This window comes from Bubalus bubalis, chromosome 3 (genome assembly GCF_019923935.1).
Source record: "Bubalus bubalis isolate 160015118507 breed Murrah chromosome 3, NDDB_SH_1, whole genome shotgun sequence".
Classification (NCBI taxonomy): domain Eukaryota; kingdom Metazoa; phylum Chordata; class Mammalia; order Artiodactyla; family Bovidae; genus Bubalus; species Bubalus bubalis.
The window spans coordinates 136,265,910-136,288,207 of NC_059159.1; the positions used below are offsets into that span (position 1 = coordinate 136,265,910).

At 46.3% G+C, this 22,298-nt stretch overlaps 1 protein-coding gene across 3 annotated transcripts in view; it reads left to right on the forward strand.

The window, feature by feature from the left end:
- Window positions 1–22,298, forward strand: part of EPHX2 (epoxide hydrolase 2) — a 63,065-nt gene that overhangs the window by 37,962 nt on the left and 2,805 nt on the right. Inside the window, exons 12-16 of one of the 3 annotated variants that reach the window (XM_006057307.4) lie at window positions 5,277–5,388; window positions 14,012–14,083; window positions 16,266–16,299; window positions 17,471–17,573; window positions 18,950–19,019. In XM_006057307.4, coding sequence (XP_006057369.4) covers window positions 5,277–5,388; window positions 14,012–14,083; window positions 16,266–16,299; window positions 17,471–17,573; window positions 18,950–19,019 — 391 coding nt within the window. Of the gene's footprint in view, window positions 1–5,276; window positions 5,389–5,801; window positions 6,054–14,011; window positions 14,084–16,265; window positions 16,300–17,470; window positions 17,574–18,949; window positions 19,020–22,298 lie in introns of those variants that run through there. The other 2 variants (XR_327460.4, XM_044940180.2) reach the window with 2 other exon arrangements.

The following is a 22,298-nucleotide window of genomic DNA, read 5'->3' on the forward strand; positions in this document are numbered from 1 at the left end:
TGATTGTTAATTAAAGAAAACGAGATATCTCAAGTTAAGGGAATTGAGCACTTTCCCATGTATGGGAAGATGCTTCCCATGTATGGGAAGATGCAAGAGTCTGGGCTCACTGAAACCATTCCTTTGACATGCACTTCAGCTGTCTGAGGCCAGCATGCTGTGTTTTTACATGCTGAGTTTTCTCAGGGCTCAACATAGGGAGTGGCTTCAGTCTGATGGCTCCTAGATGGTAGGTATTCTTTCTTTCCTGAGTTCCCTCAGGGCTCACCTGCTCACTTTGGAGGGTTGCAGCTGCTGGTGACTGTGACATCCTTTGTTTACTGATGTGGCAGAAAATATTCCATTTCTTAGTAGGGAGAGTTTGATGAGCTAATGTCTTAGGCACAAGGCCTGTCCCAGTCACAAGTAATGCAGTGAATAATGCAGCACCCTAGTAGCCAGAATGCAGGACAATGAGGGTGGACTTTGAGGGGAGTGGGTGAGGTAGCAGGGATGTCAGCTTCGTAGAATTGAGGACCAGGAAAGACTTTAGCCCTGGTTGGAGTCAGAAAATGCAGCTTTCGATTTTGCCCTAAACTGGCTGTGTGACAACTCACTTCACCCATTAGGCCCTGGTTTCTTCAACCACAAAGTGGTGATTGCCACTCCTACCCAACTCTTCCAGGGCTTCCCAGGTGGCTGTGTGGTAGAGAATCTGCCTGATAATATAGGAGCTGCAGGAGACACAGGTTCAGTCCCTGGGCTGGCAAGATCCCCTGGGGGAAGAAATGGCAACCCACCCCAGTATTCTTGTCTGGAGAATCCCATGGACAGAGGAGCCTGGAGGGCTATAGTCCAGGGGGTTGCAAAAAGCTGGCACAACTAAACGACTGAACACATACACACACACATGGCTACTCCCCCTGCAAAATGCTGTACAGAAGTCAGGTTGGAGTGATATTTCATGATCATGATCACATCACTCATAATCATTTTCAGAATGGCATTTCAGGGCACCCATGGGAGCTTTCAGATGACCTGTTTTGAACCTGGAAGGTCAGGTGGTCTTTGTGGCCACACACCACTTGAGTTGGTAACTGCAGTTAAAGCCTGTCTGACCTCCCATTTCAGCCTTCTATCTTAGCAAATTAACTAAAACATCATCCTTAGGAGTCATCTGTGTTTCCCTAACTAACCCAATTACTTTTTGTTTGGCAGACTTTATACAAATGGAAACACTTGAGAAATTTTTAAAATGTTTATGCTCAGTTCAACCCCAGTTCAAACGGTTGGGTGATCTCAAAGACGAGAAAAAAATCAAACATTTCCTAAAATAGTTTTAAAGTTTTTGTGCTCTGTTCTTCTGATCTCTTTAGCTTCTCTCTCTGTTTTCTCTCTCTCATTCAAAAGCAAGGTAAGAAATCAGCTCTCAAGAATCAGTTTCACCAAAAAGTTACTTTGCAGACTGTGTTAGGTGCTTCTTCTTCTTCTTTTTTTATTTATTTGACTGCACCGGGCCTTAGTTGTGACTTAGTTGCCCTTCAGCACGTGGGGTCCTAGTTCCCCGACCAGGGATTGAACCTACAGACCCTGCATTGGAAAGCAGACTCTTAACCAGTGGGTCATCAGGGAAGTCCCTGGATGCTTCTTGAAGGGAACAAATAGAAATAGAGCAACAACATATGATCTCCACATTGCTGTTCTATTAAACTTAGTCTCTCTCTCTTTGTTTCTTTCTCTCCTGTGAGAATTTTAAAAGATTTAACATGAGCCAAGTGAAATTTTGTGCATAATAACATCAGATCTGAGACACGCAGGCGTGCTCTGGTTTCCTGTTTCTTTTCTCCCTGTGCTGTTTCCACCATGTCTGCTGTTGGTTCTGGGGTAGTAGCTTCCCTTCCATCTGCTCTCATCAAATCAGCCCTGTTACCTTATTCCTGGGAGGTTGTAAGGGAGCTGAGACCCTCTCAGGGTCTCACATCTCTCGGTCTCCAGAGAATGGGACTGCGCATCTCTGGGTCTGGGAGCATCTTTTATTAAAAAATATTGTTGATAGCACTGATCTCTGCCTTTCTATTCAGACAATGAGTGAAGGAAAAAGAAAAGGTAACATTTGATGTGGAATATTTCTTTGAATCATGGTTTTGCCATTCTACTCAAATAAGCTTTGAGGACCTATTTAAAATAAGGATGTACTCCTTTGTTTGTTTTATTTCCTTTCTAAAGATGCTGCTGCCAGGAGGCTATGGTTCAGCTTTTTCTAATCTTAATGCAGTTTATATGTACTAAGTGGTCTTTAAGTATTTACATGCTATCATCTCATTTAGTGATGGTTTTTTATATGGAATAAATAGTGTGTCAAGGTGATTAAAAAGAAAACCCCATTCTGTCCAAAATATTTAGTAAAAGTTAGTTTCTTGACTTGTGACTTAAATAACGCTTAAAATGGGTTCACTATGGTATCATTAGAAACCTATAGGCATAAATATAACTTATTTGTACCATCAGATCAGATCAGTCGCTCAGTCATGTCCGACTCTTTGCGACCCCATGAATCGCAGCACGCCAGGCCTCCCTGTCCATCACCAACTCCCGGAGTTCACCGAGACTCACGTCCATCGAGTCAGGGATGCCATCCAGCCATCTCATCCTCTGTCGTCCCCTTCTCCTCCTGCCCCCAATCCCTCCCAGCATCAGAGTCTTTTCCAATGAGATTTGTACCATAACCTGCACTAATCATGGCTATTGAACCTTTGAAATGTGGCCAGTTTGAATTGAGATTACTGTAAGTAGAAAATGCCTTCCAGATTCCAAAGACTTAGTATGAAAAAAAGAATGTAAAATAGCTTCTTAATAATTCTTAATATTGATTACATATTAAAATTATTAATATTTTGATATATTAGGTTAAATATTAAATTAACATTTCAGTTAACATTAAATTAAAATTAATATCAAATTAATTAATATTAAATAATGTTTAAAATTAACCTCACATATTCCTCTTTACTGGTTTTAATTTGGCTACTGTGCTGTGCTTAGTTAGTCAGTCATGTCCAATTCTTTGTGACCCTGTGGACTGTAGCCTGCCAGGCTCCTATATCCATGGGGATTCTCCAGGCAAGAATATTGGAGTGGGTTGCCATCCCCTCCTCCAGGGGAATCTTCCCAACCCGGGAATTGAACCCAGGTCTCCTGCACTGCAGGCTACTAGAAAATTTTAATCATGTATGGTTTGAATTATATTTCTATTGGCTGGTATGGAGTAAGCCTTACCAGTCTTTCCTCTGATTATTTCTTTTGCCCTGATTATCCCATTGCTCCTATTTTATATATAAAATATGTATATTTTTTATATATCTGTTTTTTAATTATTTCATATATCTGGTTTTTTTTAATTTAATGGGATTTTTTTTAACTGTTTATTGGGTGGGGGTGGGTTGTGCCTAGTGGCATGTGGGTTGTTAGCTCCCTGACCAGAGGTCACACCCATACCCCTTGCATTGGAAGCACAGAGCTTTAACCAGTGGACCACCAAGAGAGTCCCGTATATATCTGTTTCTTTCCTTTTTTTTTTTTTTTTTTTTGGCTTTTTAAAGCAACACAATTTTATTTTAGAGTTCTTTTTTTTTTTTTTAATTTTATTTTATTTTTAAACTTTACATAACTGTATTAGTTTTGCCAAATATCAAAATGAATCTGCCACAGGTATACATGTGTTCCCCATCCTGAACCCTCCTCCCTCCTCCCTCCCCATTCCATCCCTCTGGGTCGTCCCAGTGCACCAGCCCCAAGCATCCAGTATCGTGCATCGAACCTGGACTGGCAACTCATTTCATACATGATATTTTACATGTTTCAATGCCATTCTCCCAAATCTTCCCACCCTCTCCCTCTCCCACAGAGTCCATAAGACTGTTCTATACATCAGTGTCTCTTTTGCTGTCTCATACACAGGGTTATTGTTACCATCTTTCTAAATTCCATATATATGCGTTAGTATACTGTATCAGTGTTTTTCTTTCTGTCTTACTTCACTCTGTATAATAGGCTCCAGTTTCATCCACCTCATTAGAACTGCTTCAAATGTATTCTTTTTAATGGCTGAATAATACTCCATTGTGTATATGTACCACAGCTTTCTTATCCATTCATCTGCTGATGGACATCTAGGTTGCTTCCATGTCCTGGCTATTATAAACACAAGGTAAGAGTGGGATATGGAATTCTTGCCAACCAGTCAAGCTAACTGTATTCCTGGCCAACTTCTGTTAGTTCTGCATTCATGGGGGTCTTTCAAATTCACCCTCTCTTTTATTCCTATGGGAAGCCTAGTAATTCAGTTGGTAAAGAATCTGCCTGCAATGCAGGAGACCCAGGTTTGATCCCTGGGTGAGGAAGATTCCCTGAAGAAGAAAATGGCAACCCACTCCAATATTCCTCCCTGGGAACTCCCATGGACAGAGGAGCCTGGCTGGCTACAGTCCATGGGATTGCAAAGAGTCAGACACGACTGAGCACACATGCATGTATCTGTCTAGGCTTCCTATTAGACCATAGTAAGCTCCTGGAGTATTGGTTTTATGTTTTCTCTCCCCTGGTATGTGGCATGGAATTACACTCAACACAGAGGAAACAGTGAGTGAAGGAAGGAAGGAAATATGACTGTGTTTTTAAAATCTAGAGAAAGATTATGCTATGCACTTATTCTGATCGAGATAGATATACTGCATGTAACATACATGAGGGCATGCTTGGGTGCATGTCTTTGTGGAAGGCAAGTAGGTGAGAGATACTGCAGTTATGGTTGCTGGGGAGAAGGGATAGTTAGGAACTTGGGGAAGGTCGTGTACACACTGCTATATTTAAAATGTATAACCAACAAGAACCTACTGTACAGCACAGGGAACTCTGCTCAATGTTACGTGGCAGCCTGGATGAGAGGGGAATTTGGGGGAAAATGGATGCATGTATATGTAAGGCTGAGCCCCTTTGCTGTCCACCTGACACTACCACAACATTGTTAATTGGTCATACCCCAATAAAAAATGTCTTTGGTTTTGTATTGGGGTATATAAAATAAATAAAAATTAAATTAAAAAAAAAAACAACACTGGACTGTAAAGTCAAGAAGGGTGGTTAAGTTTTAGGTCCTGTTCTCTATGCACTGCTGGAGTGAGATCATGTATGTGGCACTCCCCCACTCCGATCTCACGTTTTGATACATAAGATCCTTTCTGGTCCTTGCAGACTGTCTTCTTATGGGGTCTGTGTCTTGACGCCTCTTTTTCCCACAGGGCAGTGGCCAGTTTGAATACTCCCTTCATGCCGTCAAATCCCAAAGTGTCCACCATGGAGATCATCAAGGCCACCCCCACCCTCAATTACCAGCTCTACTTCCAGGAACCGGTAAGTTCAGGGCCCTGCCAGCCCACCGAGGGTTTTGTTCTTTCTCCTTCCTCCCTCCTTCTCCCTGATGGTCTGATCTGTGTCTGCCCTCTTGAGTTTTCTGTGGCTTCAGTGAGAAAGGTGTTTCACAAGAAGGCTCAGGTGAAGCTGAGCTCAGCTGGTCCTTCCTGAGTGATGGCAATTCTGCATGTGTGTGTGTGTGTATTTGGGGTGTTGATGGAACAGCAGTGTGGTGGATGGGGTTCTCCTGCTTCTCTGAAATGGGGAAGCAGGGGGCTTGAGCATTCGTTTGGAGCCACCTCTTCTTAGTTCTCTGGCTGAGCGGCTGGTGAAACTCACCTCTAGTTGTGAACACCTCCTGGCTTCCTGCCTGGGACCTGATATTTCTGTGTACTGAGGAGTGATGTTTGTAGTTACAGACAGCACTGGAGCCTAAAAGCCCCTCACCAGACCCCCTGCAGATGTCCTTTGAGAGATGTGGGAGGCTTCCAGGTATCACCTGTGTGCCTCAAAGCCTAGGATGCCTTTCAGAGTTGCCTCCCAGGGTTTGGGTGCTGTGTGATGCATGTGGCTGCTTCCCACCTGTCCCTGGATTCCCTGAAGGCAACATCGTCCAGCTGGCCTCCCCCCCTGAAGCTGCCCTCATCTGATCCTTCTCCATTTGTGGGCTCTGCACTCTGATGCCCAGCTAAAAGGATAAAAAATGCTCCCTAACACTCCAAAGAGAGAAGGATGGATCGAGTTTATTAATAAAGATCATGACAGCATCTCACCACATCTATCATCCAGCCTTTGCCTGTCTGCTACTCATGTGTGCATGTGTGCACGTGTGCGTGTGTGTGTGTGCGCGTGTGCGTGTGTGCGCTTAGTCACTAAGTTGTATCCGACTGTTTGCAACCCTATGGACTGTAGCCTGTCAGGCTCCTCTGTCCATGGAATTTCCCAGGCAAGGAAACTGGAGTCAGTTGCCATTCCCTTCTCCAGGGGATCTTCCTGACCCAAGGATCTAACCCACGTCTCCTGGATCAGGAAGATCCCCTGGAGTTAGAAATGGCAACCCACTCCAGTATCCTTGCCTGGGAAATTCCATGGACAGAGGAGCCTGGCAGACTACAGTCCGTGGGGTTTCAGAGGGGGACACAACTGAACATGCGCACACGCATGCAGTATCCCATTGTGTATTTGGCTCATGCATTCTTCCCTTGATGGACGCTTGGGTTGCAACTCCTGCTGTTTGGGTGCCTATTGGGCCAGGTAGTTCTGTTTGCATCATCACGTGGCCTTCTCTCCCATCTCTTCAGCTGAGCTGGCTCGAGGAGTCTTTCTCAGTGGCCTGAGACCAGATCCTCAACTGGGTCAGGATGCTGACCTTTCCTTATTTGTCTTCAAAGCCCTCACACCTCCTCTTCAGCCACACTCAGAGGGAATTTGGACTTTATCTGTGCATCCTGTGCATCCAAGCAGGGAGGGGAGGGGCAATCCAGGATAAACTCAAGGTCAGAGTGACCTCAGGGGAGGGGGAACGATGCTTACTAATAGCAGCCATTGTAGAGCAATGATTTTTGTTTCAAAGGTTGTTACAGTCATTGTGGAAAAAATCAGTACCTTTATTGTTCTGTGGTCACTGTTTGGGGCTGGCTTTGTTCTTAAGGACAAAGCTTCTTGGCAGGGAAGTGTTCTATATTCAAATTAGTGATCTGACTACTAGAAGACCAGACTGAGTGAATTCAGCATCTGGGGCTGGTAGGATGGGCCCCAAGCTGGGTCTTAAGGAGAAACCATGGTGGCTGATGAGTCCCTCCAGCCTGTATACTCCCTGCTCAGTGAGGAAATGATCGAGCCCTGTACGCTTCTGTCTCTACACTCAGTTTTCTTATTTGAAAAAGGTGGGTCTGGTTGGATAGTTTTCATCCAGGTGATAGCTTTAAAGATAAGCTGAATTCAGGCCAATAAATAAAACACAACATAAAGCAAGTCTTTGATTCAGGGGTGGGCACTGGGAGCCCTGGGCTTCCCATGTGGTGCTAGTGGTAAAGAACCTGCCTGCCAGTGCAAGAGATGTAAGAGACTCAGGTTCGAACCCTGGGTCAGGAAGATCCCCTGGAGGAGGGCAAGGCAACGCACTCCAGTATTCTTGCCTGGAGAATCCCATGGACAGAGGAGCCTGGCGGGCTACCATCATAGGGTTGCAAAGAGTCGGACACGACTGAGTAACTCAGCACGCATGCAGGCACTGGGAGCCCCTCTTTCCCGCCCTTTACCTACCCTGCACCACCACCACCACCCTCCTATCTCCCTACCACAGCCGCCACCTCTCTCCAGCCTGCAGGTGGCGTCTGTGAGCTCTCAGGGGTCCAGACTCCTGTCCCCAGCCCTCCCACCTCAAGTTCTTCAGAGCACCTCGGGATGTAGCTTAGACAAATGCCACGTTGAGATCCAGCTCTTTGAACTGTTAGCCAACATGTACTGTTCTGTCCTGGGAACTCGCCAAGTCTGGTGGAAACTCAAATCAAAAGCTGTGTTTTTCTTCTCAGGGAAGGGATTAGGACCTTCACCTTTTTGTAGGAGGAAAAGGAGGAGGAGGAGAAGGCAGTGGCAGCTCAGGACAGCAAAGACAAATAGAATCTAGGTGACTTCAGTATGACCTGTTCCATTTGTTTTTAATCTTAAGATTCTGACCCTGGGGACATCTCAGCACATCCAGTGTGTCCTGGTAACCCTGCCCTCTTCCAACCCCAACACTGCTTCCTCTTTATTTCTCCTTAGCAATGTATTTATATTTTATTTCTTTGGAGAAGATTTCATGGTGCCCAGGGGTGTCCATGTGTGTGTGTGTAAAACCATAGCTATGGGCAAATTTCAAGCACCAAACACACTTTCAGGTGTTTAACCAGCTGAGAAACTAGGGAATAGAGAGAAAGTGTGGGGGAAAATTATAGGTAATTAAGAGAGATTGTTTTGAGATAGAAGGAAGGAACTTTGACATCCACATCCACATTACCATCTACATCCACATTACCCTTGATGTTTAGAATCTTATTAATCCCTGCTGCTGCTGCTGCTGCTGCTAAGTCACTTCAGTCGTGTCCGACTCTTTGTGACCCCATAGACGGCAGCCCCCCAGGTTCCCCCATCCTTGGGATTCTCCAGGCAAGAACACTGGAGTGGGTTGCCATTTCCTTCTCCAATGCATGAAAGTGAAAAGTGAAAGTGAAGTCGCTCAGTTGTGTCCAACTCTTCTCGACCCCATGGACTGCAGCCCACCAGGCTCCTCCATCCATGGGATTTTCCAGGCAAGAGTACTGGAGTAGGGTGCCATCGCCTTCTCCGTCTTAATCCCTAGAACACAGTAATTCCTTGAGCTACAGAGACTGCTTGTGGTTTGTTACATCATTTATTCTTTAGGTATTTCATGCTTGCTATCTGAAAAAAAGTACCAAGTTGTCTAAAATAAAAAGTCAGATCCCGCTTCACTTCTGTAGAACTAGCTACTATGAATAGCTTGATGAGTATTTCCCAGATGTTTTAAAACTATGCTTTTAAGTGTACTTAAGCATATTGTTGTTCCCTCTCTCAGTCATGTACGACTCTTTGTGACCCCATGGACTGCAACACTCCAGGCTCCACTGTCCTTCACTCTCTCCTGAAGTTTGCTCAAACTCATGTCCATTGAGTCAGTGATGCCATCCAACCATCTCCTTCTCTATTGCTCCCTTCTCCTCCTGTCCTGAATCTTTCCCAGCATCAGGGTCTTTTCCAGTGGGTCATCTCTTCCCATCAGGTGACCAAAGTATTGGAGCTTCAGTGTCAATCCTTCCAGTGAATATTCAGGGTTGATTTCCTTTAGGATTGACTGGTTTGATCTCCTCGCTGTCCGAGGGACTCTCAAGAGTCTTCTCCATCACCACAGTTCGAAAGCATCAATTCTTTGGCGCTCAGCCTACTTTATGGTCCAACTCTCACATCTGTACTTGACTAGTAGAAAAACTATACAGACCTTTGTTGACAAAGTAATGCCTCTGGTTTTCAGTACATTGTCTGGGTTTGTCCACCATGGAAGTCCCAGAAATGCAAAATTTTATTCGAGTCAAAGTGAGGACTGTAATCCAGAAACAGTCTCTCAGAAAATTCTGAGAACTGTCCTACTGATTAGAGGTCTAGACACAGTTACACTTTTTGAGACAGAGGGCTGTATATTAAATGATGTCTTATCAACAGTTTACACAATCTAGTGAGTCATCGTGGTTCATCGTGGCCCCTTACAAGGTCAAGGTTTTCTTTTAAGGAGTTGTCTTGTTGATGTGAGAAGAATGTTGTTCTTTATGGTTGAGCAGGTATTTCTGCTGATGGGGGTTTGTTCCATGTCTAATGCAGATACACGGTGCACAGTGTCAGGGGAGAGGAGGCTGAAAGTCACAGAAAAAAATTTTATGTCTAAATTATTCTTGTCCTGCCATCAGTTAAGTTCAGTTCAGTCACTCAGTCGTGTCCGACTCTTTGCGACCCCATGAACTGCAGCACACCAGGCCTCCCTATCCATCGCCAACTCCAGGAGTCCACCCAAACCCATGTCCATCGAGTCGGTGATGCCATCCAACCATCTCATCCTCTGTCATCCCCTTCTCCTCCTGCTCTCAATCTTTCCCAGCATCAGAGTCTTTCAAATGAGTCAGCTCTTCGCATCAGGTGGCCAAAGTATTGGCGTTTCAGCTTCAACATCAGTCCTTCCAATGAACACCCAGGACTGACCTCCTTTAGGATGGACTGGGTGGATTTCCTTGCAGTCCAAGGGACTCTCAAGAATCTTCTCCAACACCACAGTTCAAAAGCCTCCGTTCTTCAGCACTCAGCTCTCTTTATAGTCCAACTCTCACATCCATACATGACCACTGGAAAAACCATAGCCTTGACTATACAGACCTTTGTTGGCAAAGTAATGTCTCTGCTTTTCAATATGCTGTCCAGGTTGGTCATAACTTTTCTTCCAAGGAGTAAGCATCTTTTAATTTCATAGCTGCAATCACCATCTGCAGTGATTTTGGAGCCCCCAAAAATAAAGTCTGACACTGTTTCCACTGTTTCCCCATCTATTTGCCATGAAGTGATGGGGTCGGATGCCATGATCTTAGTTTTCTGAATGTGGAGCTTTAAGCCAACTTTTTCACTCTCCTCTTTCACTTTTATCAAGAAGCTCTTTAGTTCTTCACTTCCTGCCATAAAATCTGCGTTTTCTTTCACTTTCTTTGGTGAATAGGAGCTTACAGTAGAGGGCAAAAAAATAAAAGCCACAATCCATGTGGTCATTTAGAAGACATTCCCACCAAAGACAATTCTCATGCAATCAAATAACTTTTAACTGTTAGGTAGTTAGAATAGGAAAAAGGAGTCCAAAATGGTGGTGGCTAAAAGACAAAGAAAGGGAAAAGCCCTTGAAAATGGAACAAAAGAAAATCCAAGTCACTTTTAACTATGGAGGTAATAATAACAACAATAATAATCACCATTTATTGGCATCTCTCCTGCGTATACTTTACCAGGCATGATCAGAAACAGGCATTATTTCCTGTTATCCTTATAAAACTCCCATTTTACAGATGAGGAAACTGAGGCTCTGGAAGATTAAGTTACCCAGTTAATAAGGAGAAGTAGTGGGGCTGCCCTGGTGGCTCAGACAGATAAGAATCTGCCTGCAATACAGGAGACCCAAATTCTATCCCTGAATTGGGAAGATCCACTGGAGAAGGGAATGGCAACCCACTCCAGTGTTCTTGCCTGGAGAACTCCACAGACAGAGGAGCCTGGCAGGCTACAGTCCATGGGGTTGCAAACAGTTGGACCCAACTAAGTGATTAGCACTTGCAGTGGGGCTTGAAACCTTGTTTGTTAGATTCCAAAGTTCATCCTTTAATTCTTCTGATCAGGAGCACAAAGGGAGGAGCCCATACAGTGGACTAACAGGAGGCTTGTCATTGGTCTGTGGGACTTAAAAATAGAGTAAAACCTTTTATAAATTACAGAGAGCCCGAGAGTATCAACAGACCACACCACCAGAGTACAAATGCTCTTATCTCCCCCTCTGGCCCTCACCTTTGTCCTCATCACCCCTGTTGATCTGATATGCTTTCACGTGGGTGGACAGACTTATTTACCTTTGTGTTCTCTTTGATTTTTCTGGTTGACCCTTTTGATATTCATTTGCTCTTTTACGGACTGTTTGAGCTCTGCAGCCTGTCCAGACCTCTGACCCCGTGGAGATTCCTCCACATGCTGAGACATATCCCAAGCTCATGAACACCAAGCTGTTTCCCAGATGAGGGCTGCTCACAATAAATAAGAATGATGGGGCTTCCCTAGTGGCTTAGTGGTAAAGAATCCACTTGCCAATGCAGGAGACACAGGTTCGATCCCTGATCCAGGAAGATCCCACATGCTGCAGAGCAGCTACACGCATGGGCCACAACTACTGACCCAGCACTTTAGAGCCTGGGAGCCACAACTGCTGAACCCACATGCTGCAAGCGTGGAAGCTTGGGCGCCCTAGAGCCTGTGCTCCACACAAGAGAAGCCACCACGATGAGAAGCCTATACACTGCCACAGGAGAGTAGCCTCTGGGGGCTTGTTGCAACTAGAGAAAAGCCTGAGCAGCAATGAAGACCCAGCACAGTCAAAAATAAAATAAATAAATAAGAAAGCAAAGAAACCAATAAAAAGAAAAAAGAAGAAGAAGCAGAATGATGGCCTGCGGTAACATGCGGGGCCTTTATTGAGCACATAAAATGCACTGCCTTCCATGGCTATTTCTGGCCTCGACATTCATCACGTCACTGAAGGCCACGATTGATTCTCCATCGTGATGGAATCTTATGCTTGTCAAAGGATTGTGATTAACATGCCAACATTGCTTTCATCAGAAAACCTCAAACCGCTGACGCAGCGCTGCTTGATGATAAATGTTTCCTTGCCTGTAGTGCCGCTCTCTTGTAAATCCAGAGATCTCATGATGTGCAACCCACACAATAAACAAGTGCAGGGTAGCAGGACCTCTTTAAGTGTGCAGGGTCTGAGGGCCACCAGCACACTTTGCCAGCCTGGCTTACAGGACCCTCCTCTTAAAACAGAGCAGGACCCTATTAGGGTCCTTGCCCCAAGCCCACCCATATCATCTGCCAGACTTTTGTCTGTGGAAAACTGTAGTCAGAGAATAAGTTTAATCAGGCAAGAAAGAAACAGTTAAAACAAAGGAAAAGAGTCAGAAGAAACCAAATAACAGTAATGTACTCATTAAGCATAGTTGAGGACCTTTAGTTCTTTCTCAAGGGCTATAGATAATATTCTGAGTCATCTCCTGTTAAGTTGTCTTATAGATACTGAAATCCCAGGTTGAAGATGTTAACTACATGATGACCAAACTATAGCCATGACATAAGCTGCCACAATTCCAAGAACTGAGCTCAAAGAAATGGAAACAAATGGACCCTGGAACTGACTGTACCTAAAACAATCAAGATGATGCTGGTTGGACCACCAATGACCAATTTGAAAGGTGACTGTCAGAGCTGACTGTGCTGTTTCTGCATGTAGTTCCCCCACCTTCTGTCTATAAAAGCTCTTGCCCACTGGTTGCCAGTGGGGGTGGGGGAGTCAGCCTTTGGACAGACATCTGCCACCCTCCCTCTCCAGTTGTCGACATCTGAAATGAAGCATACTTTCCTTTCCACCAACCTGGCCTGTTTATTGGCTTTTGAGCAGCAAGCAGCCAGACCTCACACCCTCCTTTCAGCAACACTCTCTGGGAATGTTACTAGCAGGAGACGAATAAACCTTTCGCCACATCCAGCTTCTGGTCCATCCAGGACCAGTCACAGATGCCCCCCGGAGTGGATGTTTTCCTGCTTTCTCAGGGTGGACCATGGAGAGCGCATGAAAGACCCTGTAGGATCCAGGAAGAGCAGAGTTGTTTTATTGTGATGAGGGAGGTGGGGCTTCAAGGAGAAGGCAGGGTTTGGCACAGGGTTTGATTTGGCCTGGAAATGAACCAAAGAATCAGATATGGATGAAAGACTCCAAGGTACAACTTGAGCTCCCATGTGGCGGGAAGAACTGGGAGCATAAATGATATGCATCCCAGCTCCTTAGCCAAAGACACCTTACTGTCCTGTTCTTGGGGAGACAACCTGGATCCAAATCAAAGGAGTTGGTTTTGACGTTACCATGGCAATTCGAGACCCATGGATGGAACCACCTTTGGCTTCTAGGCCTCCTGCAAACCCTCCTCTTCCCCTCACCACCCTATAGCCCCCAACACTTCATTCCTGCCCCAGTCTATAATAATAAAGCGATTATTATAAGAATTACCTTCTCATTGTAAAAATTTAGAATAAGAGAAAAAAAGGTGATAGCCATAAACCCAGGTGCAGGGTGGGGTGGAGGGGACCACTGTCAGAATCTCATATTTTATTTGAAGCTTTAAAAAAAATGTTTTTCAATATGAAAATTCAAAACCATGCACTTCTGATGAATCTTGGGCTGGATGGGACAGAGGTCATGGGCTTCTTGCTTTGGGTCAGATAGTTTTCTGAGATCTCTGCCGCATCTTTCATTTTGCTTTCTTGATTGTTTTAGGGAGTGGCTGAGGCTGAACTGGAAAAGAACCTGAATCGGACTTTCAAAAGCTTCTTCAGATCAAGTGATGAGGTGAGGAGTGCGGGGCATGGGGTGGGTTTTTAGCAGAAAGTGGGAGCTGCAGGGGTGCAGGTCCCCAGATGCCTCCCGCGGGAGGACGCGGGGATGGGAGGATGGGGGTGTAAGGGTCTGGCAGTTAGCAACTGGCCTTCTTTTCTTTGACTTCTGTGGTCAGGGTGATTGGGGTCCTCACTCCCACTGGTCCCTTCATTATAATGGGGAAAGGTCTGGTCCTGACTGAAACACACCAGGAAGGCTTTGAAACATATGTATATATAGATGAGATCGTTGGATGGCATCACCGACTCGATGGACATGAGTTTGAGCAAGCTCCAGGAGCTGGTCAAACAGGGTTGGTCAGACAGGGAAGCCTAGTGTGCTACAGTCCACAGGGTCACAAAGAGTTGGACACGACTGAGTAACTGAACTGAACTGATCATAATGGTGACAGTTAAGAAATTATTACCATTATCATTTTCATATGCACGATTGCTTATGAAGGTACAGAATGAGTTGATGCTTCTAACTCTTTTCTGGAACAACGCAAGAGCCCAGACTGCTTTATCATGGTAATCCCACTGTCTCATCTTATGTGTTAGGAGTCACTGTTGCTTTGCCTGGTCAGTGCCTGCTCAGATGTCCCAATTTTTGCCAGTTTCTTTGCTGAGCACTTCTGGCACCTCACTCTTTGATATTCAGTTCAATTTCTTTCTTCCTCAAGTACCTTCTTTTGTAGTTTTTTCAATAAGTTTGTTAGGAATAAACTCATCATCTTTTGGCCTAGAAAATATCTTTATTTTGCTCTTAGGCCTGAGGAGCAGTTTATCAGAGCATTCTAGGTTGACAATTATTTTCTTCTAGAAACTTCTATCACTGATTGTAAGAAATCGGTCTCAAGTCTACCTTCTGTGTATTATTTGTCTTTTAGTCATGTCTGATCCACAGTTTAACCCATCTTTGAGGTTTTAATTTCAATGAACAGTTTTTTTGGGTTTTTTTTTGAAAGTTGTATTTGATTATTTTTCAAAGCATTCAGATCTCTGTCCATAGAGTCTTGGTTCTAGTCTTGTTGTTCAGTTCCTTCTTCTGTCTTAGTCTGACTCCATGTGACCCCATGGTCTGTCCATGGAATTCTCCAGGCAAGAATACTGGAGAGGGTTGCCATTCCCTTCTCCAGGGGATCTTCCCCACCTGGGTATTGAACCTGGGTCTCCTGCACTACAGGCAAATTCTTTACCATCTGAGCCACCAGGGAAGCCACATTAATCATTTTAAGCATACTCATTTTTTATTCTCTCTCTGTTCAGGTTCTATTAGTATTCTTGAAGAGTCTTGTTTACTGTTTGCTTTGCTTGCTGTCTCTTGCAGTGGGGCCTTATTAGTTCCATAATTTTGGTTTGCGAACTCATCTTCAGTAGCACTTAATCTGCTCCAACCTGCTTCAGATGACATGGAGGAAATGCCCTTCCTGGGTGGTCCAGCATTTATTGCTCCTGCCAGGCCTCCTGGTAGAATTTACCAGCCCAAGCTCCCTTTTGCTACTGTTGTGTTTTACATCACTTACTGGGGCTTTCCAGACCTCACAGTGTGGATTCAAACTCAAATACATGCAAAGGCAGACTTGCAGCTGTGAATTCCTAGGGAAGTGTTTTTAGCATCTTCTTAGTATCAAACTGAATAGACAGCTCCCTTGATTTCTCTCTATCATGGTGGGTGGGTTTTTCCTGCTGCTGCTGCTAAGTCGCTTCAGTTGTAACCAACTCTGTGCGACCCCAGGCTCCTCTGACCACAGGATTCTCTAGGCAAGAATACTGGAGTGGGTTACCCTTTCCTTCTCCAGGGTTTTTCCTAGTCCACCCTTTAACTGATGACCCCAGATTAACTCTGTGGATGGCGGGGACAATCTCATTTTTAACTTCCCATCTGCCATAGACCTAAGGCCTAATCTCTTGTTCCTATTGGTTGGTACACCCAGGTTTTTACGTTACCAAGACCTGCAAGCACCCAGGAGCAGCTGTAACCTGGAGCTTGCTGGGAGCTATCTCTACTCTGACCACTCAGGACCCGCCTAGCAATCCTGGGCATTTAGAATATTTGTATGGTCTGCTGGCACTCACAGGGCTTTTAGATGCCCTGTTCATACATATTTCCTTTGCTTGACCCATGACGTTTTTTCTAACTTTTCTCCCTCCAGATTTTCATCACCCTGAGCAGAGCCTGTGAAATGGGTAAGAGGCATTCTCAGGAGGGAAGGGAGACAGGAGGGGCCATGGCAGGAACCAGATGAACGTTTAATGATTGTTTCTCCATCTGCCAGCTGTGGGCAGAAGCAGTCACCTGCCAGCCTGAACTCTGACATGCTTAACATAGAACCTCTGCTGGTGAATCACATTTACCCTGACCCAGGGTGACCATGAGGCCCCAGCTTCCCTTTACCCACAGAGTTTTACAGCCAAGAGCTTGGAGAACTCTCAGAGCTTGTCAAAGCATCCTCTACTGATTAGGATAGAGACCCAAGATAGAACCTGACCTATGCATGGTCACCTGGTCCAGGTAAGAAGAAAATCAGGCCAGACTCCAGCCAGGTCACTTCTGTCACAATTCCCTGGCCTCCCCTCCATCAAGCTCTGTTCCAATAGCCGCTGTTCTCTCTCCCAGTTTGGAAATAAGCAAGGAGCCAGAGCCAGAAGCAGACCAAGTGCTCATCCCCTCAGCTCCTGGATCCAGCACTGTTTCCAGAGAACCTTGCTTGGCCCCAAGCCTGTGACTTTGCCATGATTCCCTTGTATTTTGTGTTAATAATGATGATGGCTACCACTTGTTTGAGCACCTACTCTGTGCATCAGACACTGGGCTAGCCCTTTTTAGATATATTGTTTATCATCCTCATGACATCCCTGAAAACTCTCACTATTATCTCTGTTCTATAGATGAGAAAAATGAGTCTTACTAGAGTGCCAGAGTTTGTCCAAAGTGGCCAGGCTGGGGTTAAACTCCTGTCACTGGTCAGGAACACCTCTCCCTTCACCCCTTTACTCATTCACATGGTCACTGATTCATTCCTTCATTCCTCAAACATTTAAAGTGTACGCTTGGTGTAAAAGCAGGAGCAGGTATCCAAACCCATGGGAAAGCGTCATTGCCCTCAGGGAGTCCCAGTCTGTTTTTTAAAATTTATTTATTTTTAACTGGAGGATGATTGCTTTACAATACTGTGTTGACTTCTACCATATAGTCTCTTAAGGAGGCAAAGAGCACCCTAATAAGACAAGGAGAGGTGGTGGAGGGTCTCAAGAGACACCAAGGTGTTGTAACTCAGACATCTCACCCCGGGGAGGGGCTGGAGGTGAAGAACAATGGAAAGGGGATGGTGGAGAAGAAACAAGTGGCTTTTTGCAGGAGGACTCCTTGTGAACACCCCAGAGGAGCCCACCCTCAGCAAGATGGTCACTGAGGAGGACATCCAGTTCTATGTGCAGGAGTTCAAGAAGTCTGGTTTCAGGTAAAGAGGACAGCGCCCCGAACACAGGAGAGAGAAGGTGGGCAGAGAGCTTCTTCTGCTCACACGGTGCAGGGCGAAGCCCAGAGATCCTCCAGCTCATCAGCCCCCTTGAATGTCTGGCTAGCCTCTGCTTGAATGCTTCCAGTGTCAGGAGGCTCTTTACTGACGACGCTCAGCCTGCTCTAGTTTGGAGAGTTTGGTTTGTTCTCCCTTATGCTTAGGAGTCCCTTCAGAGCACACGTTTTTAGCTTTTTTTCAGCCGTGATCTCAGTGAGGATCAGAAGACAGTTCTGAGTTCTTACTTCAAAAGAACACAAAAACCCACGTAAACTCAAAACTGCATACATATTTCTGAAGTGGGTAGCAATTTAGGAGCCTCAGACTGGGGCATAGATGTGCTATAGAAAGCAGCGTAGAAGGCAATCTGCTCCAGCCCCTCCTCTCACAGGAGGGAAACTTAGAAGCCCCGAAGTATTAGAAGCCCACTCCAGGACTCTTGCCCGGAAAATCCTCTGGACAGAGGAGCCTGGCAGACTATGGTCCATGGGGTCTCAAAGAGCCGCACACAATTGAGCACACCACCCACACACACTTGGGGCTTCCCTGGTGGCTTAGTGGTAAGGAATCTGCCTGCAATGCAGGAGACTCAGGAGACATGGGTTTGATCCCTGGGTCAGGAAAATACCCTGGAGGAGGGCATGGCGACCTACTCCAGTCTTCTTGCTGGGAGAATCCCGTGGACAGAGGAGCTTGGCTACCGTCCATGGAGACAACTGAAACGTGCATGCTGAAAGGACATGTGGCTTGTCTAGGGTCTTTCCAGGCCTCGTTTACACTGGAGAAGTCTCAAGGGCCCAACAGCACCAACCCCTACTGTGCCTGAGGACTGGGAGAATGTTCCAGGCACAGCCCTGGGGCCACCCTGCTAGTCCAGTGGAGACGCCTCAGCAGCACTCACTGGTGTCCCATTAGGAGGAAGCATCTCCTCGTATCCCTTTTCTGTGGGTTTCCTGGGGCAGGGGGAGTGGCTCTGGCTGGTGAGGCCACTAAACCAAGTTCCCCACCCTCTTCTGAGACAGCCCTGGGAGGAAGTGGAGAGTCCTGTGGGGCTGGCTTCTCTGTGTCCCCTAATGCTGGTTTCAGAGAGTGTCAGCTCCCAGTCCAGGGCCATGCCTGCACCAGGCTGTGCTCCACAAAGCCTGGCAGGCATATAGGGCACCAGGGCGTGACTCCCGGGCTGTGTTCTCGACCCCCTGCCAGAATCTTGGCTCTTCCTGGGAAGACTGGCTCTACGCCAAGCTGGTTGCTGGTGGGGTCTGTAACACAAACATCTACTAAAAGCTTTCCTCTTTTTATTTCCCAATCTGCCCCCCCAGGGGGCCTCTAAACTGGTACCGAAACATAGACAAGAACTGGGAGTGGGGCTTCAAAGGCTCAGGGAGGAAGGTGAGTCCCATGCTGTTCTCTCCCAAGTCACCCTCGGGGCATCCATGGACCCCACTTAGCTGGTCAGAGTTAGGGGTGGACAGACTGCCAGCTGCTCTGGGAAGCACCTCCACTGCAGGCTTTCCTCTTGGGACCTCTGTGCGGCTGCTTCTCTTGGAATGGCAGAGGGTGGGGCGGAGGGGACAGGGGTCTGCCAGGTGACTGCACCCAGGTCTCCCGGTGGTGTCCCAGCTCAGGGTGCACGTGGTCCAGGGCAACCCCCAGAGATCACAAGGTTGAAGCCCCCAGCTCACAGAAGGAGCATCACGTGCTTTCTGAGAGACAAGAGAGATAGGGCTTTAACCCCTGGGTGTGTCACCTTGACCAAGTCAGTCTGAGTCTCAGTTTCCTCATTTGTCAAGCAGAAGACAGGTTTCCAATCTCTAGGTTAGCAAACGGAGTAATGGGGTCCCAGGTTTACACTCAGAGCATTAAAAATCTAAGGGAAATTGCATTTTCACCTTCCCCCGCTCATTCGGTAACCCCAGCCATCTCCTTGATTCAGTTGAAAATGAACATCCTCCATGTGCCAGGAACTGTACTAGACTTTGGGGCACCAGACGAATAAAACAAGGGCGGTCCCAACCTCTCGGGATCAGGTATTCAGTCCGGAGAACATGAAACATAGTAGTTAAGAGCAGGTGGGGCAGGGATTTGCCTGGTGTTCCAGTGGCTGACTCCATGCTCCCAATGCAGGCACCCAGGTTTGATCCCTGGCTAGGGAACTAGATCCCACATGCTGCAGCTACGAGTTCACATGTCACAACTAAATATCTGGGCTTCCCTGGTTTGTCAGATGGTAAAGAATCTGCCTGCAACACAGGAGACCTGGGTTCTATCCCTGGGTCTGGAAGATCCCCTGGAGGAGCATGGCAACCCGCCATGCTTGCCTGGAGAATCCCATGAACAGAGGAGCTTACCAGTTTGCTGTTCATGGGGCTGCAGAAAGTCAGACTCGACTGAGCACACATAACTAAAGATCCCATGTACTGCGACTAAGACCTGACAGCCAAATAAATAAAATTTAAAAAAAGAAAAAAGAACAGGATGGGCAGAAACTGCCTTGTAATCCCTGTGTGACCTTGGGCAAGGCACTTAACCACACTGTTCTCTGTGGCTGCTTAAGATGGAAATGGCAAGAGTGGTGCCTTCCTCAGGATCTGTGTAAGGATACAGTGGGTTGATGCATATGAAATGCTGAGCTAGAACAATGCTTGATACATAGTAGTGGCTTAATTAATGCTCTTGAGCCAATCATCACTCTACTCTGTGATGGACAAAACCCCAGTGTGATCAGTAGATTCTCTCATAGCGTGAGGGTCTTTTGGGAGGTGAAGCCCCGGGATCTGAGGTTGGGGACCCCTTCTTCTGAGGTTTCCTTCCAGCTCTTCTCTCCCACCTCCTTCTACACCTCTACTATGCCTTCACATTTTCCCTTGGAGCACTGTGGAGGGCGTCCCTCCACACCCCCCACAGCAGCCTCAGGATTCATTTCAGCCACAAAGCCACCCCTGGCTCTTCACTCCTCAGAGGAGGGGGAGCAGTGAGAAGCACACAGCTCTGCATTGTAGGTAAAAAAAAAATAGTGCAAATTCCTTAATCAGAGACAATGAACGGTGTCTGGAAGTTGTAATGGTGGCATAAGAACAAGAATAAAGAGGGGCTCTCTCGATCTGGCAGTGCCCCGTTTATCAGTGGACAAAAGTGAAGTCATTTTGCTGCCTCAAATGTCATGCTGGTCACCATGTTGGCTGCCCTTCTAAAGCATCTGTTCAATTCAAAGAATATTGATCTCCATCCATCCGAGGGCATCTTCCTCCTTCCTGGTGCCATTTGATTGGTTCCAGAAATATCAGTCCCTGGAGCAGACCACATGCATGTGTTACACACACATACACGGAACCTGAGTGGTCACTACATGCCCAAATCCATCCATATTGAGAAAAACACAGTCTTTTCCTTCTCTGTGTCTCTTTTACTTTCACACAAAACACTATCTTCTTTTTAAAAACAAACTTAATAATTTATTTATTTATTTGACTGGACCAGGTCTTAGGTGCGACATGTGGGGTCTAGTTCCCCAATCAGGGATCAAACCCAAGCCCTCTGTATTGGAAGCAGAGAGTTTTATCCACTTGACTGCCCGGGAAGTCCCCAAAACACTTTCTTTCTGACACTTATTACCACCAAATGTGTGGAGGTTTTTCCCCACACCAAGCAGTTCTCTGCCACACGAGCTGGGTGGCCTACAATTTAACTTATTCTGACACCATCTACCTGGAGAGGGTATCAGAGCTCACAGGTTAAGGGCTCAGTCTGACAAGACTGACCCCTCGACTTCAGATGCCAACCCCACATTGAAGTCATCACCTGTGCGTCCAACTGATTGGCTATAAATTGGAGGGTCTCAGAACCCCACCCCCCGAATCTGCTAACTTGTTACAGTGCTCACAGAACTCAGGGAAGCACTTTTGTTTACCCGTTTATAAAGTGTTATTCGGGCTTTCCTGGTGGCTCAGTCGGGAAAGAATCTGCCTGCAATGCAGGAGGCCCAGGTTCGATCCCTGGGTTGGGAAGATCCCCTGGAGAACCCTAACCCTAACCAGTTTATAAAAGAATTTAATAAAGGACACAGATGAACAGCCAGATGAAGGGAGGCACAGGGCAAGATCTGGGAGGGTCCCGAGCACAGGAGCCTCTGTCTCCCTGGAGTTGTGGCATGTTACCCTTTCAGTGTGGATTTGACCAGCCTAGAAGGTCTCTGAACTCCATGCTCCTGGAGTTGGGTGGATGTTCATGGAGACTTCCTCATGTAGGCGCGATCAATTATTAACTCCACTTCCAGCCCTTCCTCCCTCCCTCCCCTTCCAGGCATTGTGGGGAAGCGGGAGGTGGCTGAAAATCCCAAGCTTCTAATCCTGGCTTTGTCTTTCTGGTGATGAGCCCCCACCCAGGAACCCACCCAGAGTCACCTCATTAGAACAAAAGATGCTCTGAGAACTCTTACTACTTAGGAATTTACAAGGACTTCAGGAGCTCTGTGTCAGGCACCAGGGGCAGAGACCGAGATATATTAATACATTTTCTAATCTCTTACACAGTCATTGTAGATCTTCAATAATAGTGGTGCCTTCTTTGCACAAAGCATGTGGTGAAAACAAAGCCAGACCACAGTAGTGCTGTGAGGGGTCTTTTGGGGGGAGTTAAGAGAGGCTCAGTAGTAAAGAACCCGCCTGCCAA